This window comes from Somniosus microcephalus, chromosome 14 (genome assembly GCF_052327205.1).
Source record: "Somniosus microcephalus isolate GS21.2 chromosome 14, FLI_Smic_1.0, whole genome shotgun sequence".
NCBI classification, from domain to species: domain Eukaryota; kingdom Metazoa; phylum Chordata; class Chondrichthyes; order Squaliformes; family Somniosidae; genus Somniosus; species Somniosus microcephalus.
Window position 1 is genome coordinate 93370349 of NC_141000.1, and position 12310 is coordinate 93382658.

The window sequence follows — 12310 nt, forward strand, 5'->3', positions numbered from 1 at the left end:
GGTGGCATAGTGGTTAGCACTGTTGCCTCACAGTGCCAGGGACCCGGGTTCGAATCCGGCCTCGGGTGACTGTGCAAACTCCACACAGACATTCTCCCCGTGTTTGCGTGGGTTTCCTCCGGTTGCTCCGGTTTCCTCCCACAGTCCAAAGATGTGCGGGTTAGGTTGATTGGCTATGATAAATTGACCCTTAGTGTTAGGGGGATTAAATACGTGGGGTTACGGGGATAGGGTGGGATGTGTGTTGGTGTAGGGGTTACGGGGATCGGGTGGGATATGTGTCGGTGCAGGCTCGATGGGCCGAAATGGCCTCTATCTGCACTGTGGGGTTTCTGTGATTTCTGTGATTTTTGTGATAAGTACATTTATATCAGTCTAGACTATTAGACCACAAGCGATGAGAAGTTACCTGGTTCCATAAAAACTTTACAGCTTCTTCCTGCACCATCCTTTGAATGCGTTCTTCTTCACATTCTTTCCTCCATCTACAAAGATCCCAAGATAGAACAAAAAAGAGAATGAAGATTTAAACTTTTTGTAGGAACTTATCATGCAGTATTTTCTTGGTTTGCAAGAATCAGGGTCAGTCAGAAGGCAATGTTCCCTCCTCCCATAATCCTGACTCGTATTCCATGTAGCAGCCCAGCAGCAAATTGGAAGGGAAAGGGGTGGTGCTTTTTGAGAGAGGGAGAGGGGTATAAATGCTGAGTATTATATAAAGTGCTGGGGTTATATTAACATTTTTGTAATTTAGTAGATTATTTATAGTTGCCATATGCAGCAAGAAGCATGCCAATCTCTGCTCAGATGAATAGTAACCAGCTGAACATATACTCACTGGATACATTGCCAGGGCAGTTCTTTTGCAATATAATCTGTCTTTTGAGGCTTATTTCAGACCTTTACCAGTTAACATTTTATCTAAAGAATCTTTGAGGGTTGGGGGTGGGGGTGGAAAAGAGAGAGGGGGGGAAAAAAGTTATTTAAATTGAAAATATTTTTCCTTCCCGTTCCCTTAGGCGATGTTCCCCTTTAAAGATCCAGAGACCTTTTAGAGATGTTGGCCCGGAATTTGCAGTGAACAGCAAAGTGAAGACGTTCGCTGCTGGCCCTGAAATAAGCTTCTCAATCCTTATGATCTCGATATCCCTGTGTTGAGAACTTCGGGTTTTCCGACCTTCAATTCAAATCAATGGAAGTTAGTGGGGATTCCCTTGTGTGAACTGCTGTGACAGCAACAAGCTGTCTAAGCAACCAATGAAAAGGTAGAATTCTCACAGACAGCGAACAAGGAAGTGAGTAAGCTCCTAAAATTTTAACTTTTTAAAAATGTTAAGGAGATCAAAACAAAGATTGGAGCTCTCACATGGAGAAAAGGCAAACCTGAAATGAAGATGGACAAACTTCTTTTAATTTTTTTTTAAGTTTCTTAAAAATTTAAATTTTATTAAAATGGACAAATTTCACACTGCACAAAATTTAAATTAGTTTTCCAAGCCCTTAACATTTGTTTAGCAGTAATAATGCTGTTAAAACCCCAGTTACACCTAATCCCTTTGGGTCTAACTTTTAATGGGGACTTTGACAGTGTAATTACTGCGGAAGAGCCGAAGTTTGTGTCAGTTTCCCTGATTTGGCTGATTACACAGATTGCTGACTCTGTGGTGGGGGGGCGTGCAGCGCAGCCAGTTTTGGAGCAGTCAATGACTAACCGCAACTTCAGGATTTCTGCATGTACATGCAAATGCGCTAAATCCTGAAGTTGCGGTCAGTTTCAAAGGCAGAATGACGGCATCATCCCGACTGCAAATTCCGGGCCAATGTTTCATAAATAGTTGCATTTTATTTGGACATTATGCTAGTATTTACCTTTATTTTGCCTGCCATTTTATTCCTTATTTATAAAACCAGGAATGGCAAATCCGCTTAATTTCACATATTTGAATTTCAAGGTCAAAACTACTTCAAACCCAGTTAGTCATAAATTGGAAGTGGAAAACCTGGATTAGCTTCAAGGCCTGGTTGTTTCAGATTTCTTTTGGAATCTTGTTGAATCAACCCAAGCAAACGCAGATTGTCACTCAGATTTACCCACAGTACAGTATTTTGAGACTGAGATGAGCATGGGTAAATATTTGGTTATTAGTCTGCTGCAGGACTTTGGGTTTTCACTCTCTAAATAGGACATACTTAATCAGAATGCCGTATGAATTCTCAAACGAATAAAAGAACCCCTCCCCACTCCAGTATTTCACCTGATTACTTCTTCAGTCAAGTATTCCACATGTTCCTGCATCCTACGTAGCCGGATTTCACAACGTATTTCCTTTGCCTTTGGATTCCAGTTCCTGGTGTAGAATCCTCGCCAGTGTGCTTGAATCTTTATGGCTGCTTTATTCATTTCATTCAGAAATTCTGGGTTTGGCTCAAATGTTACAGACATACCAGATTTATCTGGCTTTGAGTCTTCTCTCACTACCTTCCTGCCAGTTTCCATTGGCACACGATTGGGCAATCCATTATCTGGCAAATTGTGCTCCTTGGTTAATGCTGTTGACGCTGGGTATTTGCTTACATTTGAAGTGAAGTTGACACAAGATTGCACTGGACTGGGTACATGGAACAACTTACTGCCACTCCCTTCTTTACCTTTCTCACTAGCTCTTCCCACCCATGCTCCGTATTCTTCTGCTCTTCTTGCAACCCTCTGATGCTTTTGGTCATCGCTATCCTCGTGTTTAGCTCCAGTTTCCAAATGAAATGGTGTTGTGACATCACCTTCTGGAATCGGCGTATCTCCAGGAAGCCTCAGATTATGGGAAGGTGAAAGAGGGGACATTGCAGTGGTTACAGGCATGAATGTAGACTCTGAAGAGAGAAGACTGCAATTCAGTTTATCTTCATCAGTCTGTATATCCTCCAAGAAGAGCTCACTACGACAACACCCTGCAGTCTGTCCAAGAACTGGTGAGAACTGCTGGATTGCACGGGACTGGTCTCCATGGACACTCGCTGCAACCCACGAGTTAATTCGAATTGTAGGCTCTAGAATACAACCACAAAAAGAAAATAAGTTTTTAGCTTTGTAGCATGAAAGCACACTTCTTTCTTTTTGTGCCTGTGCAGGGCAAGGCTGCAAACTCATATACTGTACACATCAAAGGCTGCAGATCTACTGCACACGGTCACAGTCTTATACAGTGGGTCTCACTTCATTCCATAGTGTACGGACTAGAAATGTTATGCAAAATTGACTGGATAAGTAACTTATCACATCATCTGACCACAGTCAAATCCTCCTACTACTTCACACTAATCCTGGTGGGACTGCCCTTGTGTTGCATCTCCAGCAGTGCCTTCTCCTTCAGCTCCTACATGGTCACTTCCAGAGTTCCTCAAGGATTTACCCTTGGGGCCCCCCTCCTCCTCTTCATCTACATAATGTCCTTTAGTGGCATCCCTAGACACGGGGTCAGCTTCCACATGTAAGCTGATGACACCCAGCTCTACCTCTCCGCAACATGACCTCCTCTTTGCTGTCAGGGTGCCTGTTTGACATCATTGGGAAACAAGTCAGAAGTTCCTACAACTGAACATAAGGAAGGCCAAAGTCATCCTTTTCAGCTCCTACCAGAAATATCATAGGCTGGTCATTGACTCCATGTCCTTCTTTGCTTTCTGCCCCGTCCATCTCTTTATCCATCAGCTACATTCCCTTTAATACTATTTATTTATCTTCAGCTTTAGAATAAGTCTCTTATAAAGGCACCTTATCAAATGCCTTCCACAATTCATATATACAAAATTCAAAACCGCCATCATTAATCCCGCCTTAAAAAAAAATCCTTGACCCCTCTGCCCTTGCAAACCACTGTCCATCGCCAACCTCACTTTCCTCTCCAAAGTCCTGAACATGCTGTTGACTCCCAAATCCATGCCTAGGTTTCGCACAACTCCATGTTTGAATCACTCCAATCACGATTTTGCTCTGCCACAGCACTAAAACAGCCCTAATCAAAGTCACAAAAGACATCCTCTGTGACCATAGTGCACTATCCCTCCTTATCCTCCTTGATCTCTCTGCAGCCTTCGACACGGGTGACCACATCATCCTCCTCTCATATCTGGTCCGTCGACCAGCTCAATGAAAATGCCCTCGCTTGGGTTTCACGCTTACCTACCCAAATCATAGCCAGAGCATTTCCAGCAATGCCTTCTCTTCCTGTAACTGCACCGTTACCTCTGGAGTCCCCCCAAGGATTTATCCTTGGCCCCCTCCTATTCCTCAGCTACATAATGCCCCTTGGTGACATCAACCAAAGACATGGGGTTAGCTTCCATGTGTATGCTGATGACACCCAGATCCACCTCTCCATCAAAACTCTCAACCCCTCCATTGCCTCGGTATTATCAGACTGCTCATCTTGACATCCAATCTTGGATGAGCTCCAATTTCATCCAGTTAAACATCGGGAACGCTGAAGCCATCGTCTTTGGCCCCCGCCACAAACTCTGGACTCTTACTACTGATTCCATCCCACTCCTCAACAACCGTCTCAGTTTGAACCAGACTGTTCACAACCTCTTATTCGACCCGAAGCCGAGCTTCCAACCTCACAGCCTCTCCATCACAAAGACCGCCTACTTCCACTCCGTAACATCACCCGTCTCTGCCCATCTTCTGCTGAAACCCTTTGTCACCTCCAGATTTGACTATTCCAATGCTCTCCTGGTTGACTTCCCACCCTCCACCTTCCGTCAACTTCAGCTCCTCCAAAAAACACTCTACTGACCGTATTCTATCCCACACTAAGTCCCACTCATGCATAACCCCCGTCTTTGCTGATGTATATTGTTTATATGGGATTGTGCAAAGCATTACAAATTAAGTTGAGGAACTACAGGCATTAATTAGAATGTTGGGATATGATGATGTAGCTTTAAAGAAAACTTGGCTTCAACCAAAGCAAGTCCAGGCTAGAAAATCTTAATGAGAGATGGGAGAAGGGAAAAGGGAAGGGGTGAACTTATTAATTAAATACATAATTACAGCTGTAGATAGTTTTCATTGATGGTGGTGCCGCTCACATGGCGTCTGTCTGGGTTAAGGAATGATGAGGGTACTATAACTTTATGTAGACAACTGAACAGTAGAAAGGAATTAGACATGCAACACATCAATTAAGGAAACCATCTTGGATGTACTCTAAACATCTCTCCCCATTTTGACCGCAAACATTTGTCTTATTCTAATCTACCGCAGTCTTAAAGTCTCCCATTATCACAGTTATTACTACTTCAAACCCCTCTAAATTACCTATAAATCTCATCCTCAATTTCTTTCCACTATTCAGTTATCTACATATGGTTATGGATCTTTTATCATTTCTTAACGCAGAGAGACGCCATCTGAGCACCAGTCATTTAAGCTCTCCTTTCTATGGCTGTAATTATGTTCTTAATGAATAAGTCCAGTCCTCCTTCCTTTTTATCTCATGAAAATGTTACAGCCGGGAATACTTAGTTCCCAGACTTGCCTTGATTGAAGCCAAGTTTTCTAAGTTTCTGTCAAGGATACATCATCATATCCCGCCATTCCAATTAGTGCCTGTAGTTCCCGGACTTCATTTCTAAAGCTTTGCACAGTCCCATATAAACACAGCAACCATGACCCTTTTATATTCCTCAAGTATCCTTTTCCTTATTTTTTTCTCTGGTACTTTCCCTCTGGATCAGTCTCCTTTACTCCTCCTCTATCCCCTTAGATTTCCAATCCCCTTAGTGCTGTCTGATTTTTCTCCTAAATAGCCTAGCTCTAATTATAAGATTATGCTCTCTTGATTTAGATTCAGAGGGGGAAAAAAAATCTGTATCTACCCTATTGAATCCCTTTTTCATTTTAAACACATCAGGATGACCCCTAAATCTCAAGCCAAATTTATGCAACCATAATTCATAATTTAACCATTTAAGCCCTGGTAACATTCTGGTGAATCTGCACTGTAGCCCTTCCAAGGCCAATATATTTTTCCTGAGGTACGGTGCCCAAAACTGAATGCAGTATTCCAGATGGGATCTGACCAAGGCTCTGTACAACTGAAACATCACTTTCTCACTTTTGAATTCAAACCCCCCTTGAGATAAAAGGTCAACATTCCATTGGTCTTTCAGAATACTTTTTGTACCTGTACATAACCTTTTAGTGATTTGTGTACATGGACACCTAAATCCCGTTGTTCCTCCACAGCTCCTAGTTTCTCACCATTAAGTAAATGTCCAAAGTGAATGACCTCACATTGAACACCATCCGTCACAGTTTTTCCTCCAGTAATAGATATTACTGTCTTGGAGGTCCTGCTTTTTAATCCCAACACCTCACCTCTCAAACTCTCTTTGCAAGACTTCCATCCTGTTCTTCCCTATGTAATTAGTACCAACATGAGCCAAGATTTCAGGCTGCTCACCCTTCCTTTCCAGAATCTCCTCCACATGCACCATTATGTCCCTTACACTGGCACATGGAAAGCAACAGACTGTGAGTTTCCTTTTTTGACATCATCACTCCCCCCCCCCCCACCCCCCAGCCAATCACTTATTCCATAGTGCTATGATGTTGCTTGTGATTTACCTCCTTGCGCTGCTGTTCTCGTCTGCCGCTCTGTACAACTATCAGACAACTTCAGACCGCTAGGAATCCTCTCTACAGATAATCACCCATTGCCCCTTCCTTGCTATTCCTCTCTACTTGTAGGGTATCCACCTCCTGGAATGTAGATTCCAGGAATCCTTCCTCCTATATCGTGCAAAAGTTTCTCCAACTGAATTTCAAGCTAAAGTGAATCCATCTGGAGACATTCCTTGCATTTGTGATTTCCTAGACACTATCTTCCAGAAACTTCCACACAATACACATTCCACATTGGACAGGCAAGCCCAGTACTGTCATATAGTGATATACTCTCACAGCAGGGGAACTAAAATTTTTAAGAGTGCTTGAAATTACGTAGGATATACAGCACAGAAACTGGCTATTCAGCCCAACTAATCTATGCTGGTGTTTAAACTCCACACGAGTATCCTCCCATTCTATATACCTCATCTCAACCTTTCAGCATAGTTTCTATTCCCTTTTCTTTCATATACTCATCTAGCTTCCTTTTGAAAGCATCCAAGCTTTTTGCCTCAACCACATTCTAACCACTGTGAGTAAAGACATTTTTCCTTATTTTGCAATTGGATTTATTAGTAACCATTGTATTTATGGCCCCTAGTTTTGGATTCGCCCACAAGTGGAACATTCTTTTCATATCTACCCTGTCCAACCCATTCATAATTTTAAAGACCTCGATCAGGTCACCTCCATGTCTATTCTTTTCTAAAAAAAAAAAGCCTCAACCTGTTCAATCTTTCCCGATAGCTGTATTCCCTCAGTTCTGGCACCATTCTTGTATTTCTTTTTTGCACGTTCTCCAGTACTTCTATACCCTTTTTATAGTATGGCGATCAGAACAGTGCACAGTAATCTAAGTGCGGCGTGACCAAGGTCCTATCGCTACTTTTGAATTCTATACCGCTAGAAATAAATCCCAGTGCTTTGTTAGCATTTTTAATTGCTTTTGTTCTGGGCTTATTACATGCAGATAGCACCCTCTAGTGGTAGTAAGTGTATAGCAGTGTTAGTATATAGCAATATGTTATTTGACCTTTCTTCCTGTTTGACCCGGAAGTAGTATTCCGGGGAGTGTTCCTGCTGAGTTATGAAGACGCTCACATGAGGGATTCTCAATCCTGTTCCATCCCATCTTATATGCTAGGCAAGACAATGTCTGTGAGTATCTTTGTTTAATAACATGATAACAACCTTGTCAGTGTAGTATTTTGACAATACTTTGTCTATAAGAAGTTATTAGCTGTTAGTTACCGAGGTTTAGCTTCAGTGCTAGTTAGTCATACAATTAGTCTATTCTGTTGTTATAAATATGTTTCGTCTATTCTGTTGTTATAAATATGTTTATATCTTATGTAACATCTAATGTATAGTACTCAGTTCTATGTACAAAACATACTTTGTCTTTGTTTACAGTTTCACAAATTTGTTCAAGTAAAGCTTCAAAACAGCTTCTCGAGGAATTATTTGAATGAGTGTTTAGCTGGCTGGATAACTAGATAGGAGTACGTCTAGCGAGACCAGTACAGTGAAAAGACAGCATTACGGCTAGCTGTGAAGAGAGGAGATCCTCCACGTGGAGCAGCAAGGACTCGGAGTCGGCCATCACGACAGAGCCAGCTTAAGTCTTCACCTTGTACACCACACTTACCCCAAGCCAGCATGGCAGAAGGTAATACCGAAAACGTTACTCAGCGAGTAGAAGACCTTAAACAGTTAGATAAAACTGTAGAATGTGACAATCTGTCTATAAGCTCTCGTTACTACAGATCGCCAGCTGGTTCACGATCATCAGCCGGTTCACGGTCATCAGTCGGTTCACGGTCATTAGCCGGTTCACAGTCATCAGGTGGTTCTAAGGTAAGCATGGCCATCGCCAAAGCACGGGCTAGGCTAGAAGCAGCCCAAGCCAGAGCTGCTTATGCCAACAAAGAAATAGAAATAAAAGTTGAACAGGCCCGTCTCCAAGTTGGACGCCAAGCTGAGCAGGCCCGTCTCCAAGCCACATTAGACGCTCTGCAGGAAGAAAGAGATAGGTGCTGCATTAGCTGAGGCACAAGTACAGGAAACTGTGTGTTATCCGGAGGTTAAATGTCCGGCAAGCTCGAGCCACCGGCAAAAATCAGGAGCCGTTTTGTTACGTTTTTTTTCTTCGAGGTTTTTTTTCTTCTCGTGGCTTTTTTTTCCCCAACAGTCAGGCTCTGCAAAGTCTCTCTGAAGCTGTTGCTAAGCGACAGAGATGCTTCCAAGGTATGGCCGACTGTTTAGAAGCTGTTACTAAGCAAGAGTGTTTGTTGTCAGATACGGAGCTGAAAAGCTCCGTATGCTTCAACATTAACGCTGGTTTGTCCGGCAGTTTTGAGGGAACGGCAACAGCTCGGTCCCGTCGGTGCCGGATAGCACAAAGTTTCCTGTATTCGAGGCAATTTTAGTGGAAGCTGATCCTGAGGCAGCTAACAAACCTTTAATTCCCGTTCCGTGTGTGGTAAACCACGTTCACTATCGTTAGCACTGTTCACCACTGTTCGTTATAACTGTATCACTGACCACTATTGTATCACGGTACGAGGTCGCCTCTTGCCACACTGCTATACCTGGGATGACCACTGCCGACTCCGCCTTGGCTCCACCCACCAGGCCAGGTATAAAGGTGAGCGACTGGCTGGTATTCCTCCTGCTTGGATCGGATCACCCACGAGAGTGGGCTGTTATTTAGTCAATAAAAACCTTTAGTCACCTTCGTAACTCTTCGCCTTTTATTGGAGGAATTGATAGGTATATCACCGTGGCAGAGTCGACGACAGCGCACCAGAGATTACGTGAGCGACCAAGCCGACATACAGTTTACGAGAGGGATGAAAACCCACACATCTCTACAGACTCAAGCACTTCATATAACATGCCCCACGTCACCAATCACGGTCAAAATGGACAGCATGCCTCAAGTCACAGGGTCCTCCCCTGCAAAACAGAGGACACGGTGCAGAGGAATGGAGCGCTGAAGAGTGAAAGTCAGCAGCAAACCCCCTCTCATTTCCTTGAGACCCCCAACAGAGCCCCTACTCAAGGCAACCCTGGCACAGGTCCCAGCACCTACGACCTTGCCAAATACCTTGCACGCAGCCAGCTGGTGACTACAGGGTTAACCACGTTTGATGATAGACCAGAGAATTATCGGGCGTGGGAGTCCTCCTTCCACGGTGCCATATCGGGCTTAGACCTGTCGGCAGGAGAAGAGCTCGACCTCATCAAATGGCTCGGCCGAGAGTCCGCCGGACAGGCACGCAGGATAAAAGCGGTCAATGTGGGACATCCGCCAGCTGGGTTGAAGATGGCTTCGGCGAGGCTGGAAGAAAGCTACAGCTCGCCTGAAGCCATTGAAAGGGCTCTCTTTGCCAGGTTGGAGAACTTTCCGTCGTTGACAAATAAGGAACCCCAGAAGCTCCGCGACCTTGGAGATCTGCTGTCATAACTCGAAACCGCAAAGCAGGATGGCTACCTACCCGGCCTATCGTACTTAGACACTTCCAGAGGGGTAAGTCCCATCATAGAGAAGCTTCCATTCAATCTGCAGAAGTGGATATCGTTCGGGTCAGAGTTCAAGCTAAAGCACAACGTTACCGACCCCAGCTTCAACCTCTTCTCCTCCCACACAGCACTTACCAGAAGAGACAAGTTTGACAGACATGGAAAGACGCCAATATCTGTCCACAAAACGCAAGTATCTTCAACCGAGAACACAAGGGATCAGAAGAAATCTGAGGATATGAGCAAACAATGCCCCATCCACAACAAGCCCCATCCATTAAAGAAGTGCAGAGGCTTCAGAGAGATGTCCCTGGAAGACCGAAAACAGTATCTCAAAGAGAACTCTATATGTTTCAAGTGCTGCTCTTCCACGAACCATCTCACCAAGAACTGCAAGGTAGATGTAAAATGCACAGAATGTGAAAGTGATCGGCACATTTCAGCACTCCACCCAGGCCCAGCTCCTTGGAAGTCAGAGTCGTCTCCTCCCGCCTCAGAGCACGGCGGGGAGAGAGAGGGAGCTGCCGGTCCGGAGATTACATCCAAGTGCACCGAGGTGTGTGGAGAAGGAGTGAGCGCAAGAGCATGCTCCAAGATATGCCTCATTAATGTGTACCCTGTAGGACGTCGCCAGGAATCTGAAAAGATGTATGCCATACTAGAGGAACAAAGCAATCGTTCTCTGGCAAGATCCGAGTTCTTCGACATCTTTAAGGTCAAAGGAAGTCCGTCGCCTTACGCGCTGAAGACGTGTGCTGGACTTTCAGAGATAGCCGGCAGGAGGGCCTGTGGTTATGTTGTTGAGTCAGCCGACGGGAAGATTAGTCTCCCCCTTCCTACACTCATCGAATGTAATCAAGTCCCCGACAACCGTTCTGAGATTCCCACTCCGAATGCAGCTCATCACCACCGTCATCTGAGACGCATTGCAGACGAGATCCCACCTCTTGATCTAGACACAGACATACTTCTGTTGTTGGGAAGGGACACCCTGAGGGTACATAAGATAAGGAAACAGAGCAACAGTCCACATGATGCCCCTTTTGCCCAAAGGCTAGACCTCGGTTGGGTCGTCATTGGAAACGTGTGCCTCAGGGGTGCTCACAAGCCATCTCAGGTGAGCACACTCAAGACTTCCATCTTGCAGAATGGTCGTCCAAGCTACCTTACCCCATGCAGTAGTCAGATCCGAGTGACAGAGAAGTTCAGTAATACGGCCCAGCATCAGAACCCCCCAGCACTGATCTCCACAAACAGCACACAGATGATGCTCACTGGAGAGAACCCGGGTCAGTCAGTCTTCTGTCGCACCGCCAATGACCACAAACTTGCTCCATCGATCGACGACATGAGATTCCTCCAGATTATGGACAATGAGGTCTCTCGTGACAGCTCTAACAGCTGGGTTGCACCCTTACCCTTCCAGAACCCCAGACGACGGCTGCCGAACAACAGGGAGTATGCCTATAATCGTCTTAACTCACTCCGTCGCACACTAGAGAAGAAGCCAAAGATGAAAGCACACTTCCTAGAGTTTGTCAAGAAAATGCTTGTCAACGATCATGCAGAGCTAGCTCCTCCACTCCAGGAAGGCCAAGAGTGTTGGTACCTCCCTTCCTTCAGAGTCTATCACCCCAAAAAGCCAGAACAGATCCGCGTGGTGTTTGACTCCAGTGCACCATATCAGGGAGTCTCTCTCAACGATGGACTCCTCACAGGGCCCGACCTCAACAACAGCCTCTTGGGGGTACTCATGAGATTCAGGAAAGAGCCCGTCGCCATCACTGCCGATATCCAGCACATGTTTCACTGCTTTGTGGTGAGAGAAGACCACAGAGACTTCCTCCGCTTCCTGTGGTATCGCAACGACCCTAACAGAGACATTGTGGACTACAGAATGCGTGTCCATGTCTTCGGGAATAGCCCATCCCCTGCTGTCGCCATATACGGACTAAGGAGGGCTGCCAAGGAAGACGATGACGACTTTGGCAGTGATGTGAGAGGGTTCATCGAACAAGAGTTCTACGTCGACGATGCATTGAAGTCATTCCCGACCGAAGCAGAGGCCATCAGTACCCTTGGATGAGCTCAGGAACTACTTGCACTATCCAACCT

The 12310-nt window shown here is 45.0% G+C and overlaps 1 protein-coding gene across 1 annotated transcript in view; it reads right to left on the minus strand.

The window, feature by feature from the left end:
- The window catches only part of cep97 (centrosomal protein 97), a 70675-nt gene that overhangs the window by 19105 nt on the left and 39260 nt on the right, over positions 1-12310 (minus strand). The window contains exons 9-10 of the mRNA XM_086006933.1: positions 2256-3045; positions 410-485 (exon numbers count right to left, since the gene is read on the minus strand). Of these exons, the coding sequence (XP_085863059.1) occupies positions 410-485; positions 2256-3045 (866 nt within the window). The remainder of the gene's footprint in view (positions 1-409; positions 486-2255; positions 3046-12310) is intronic.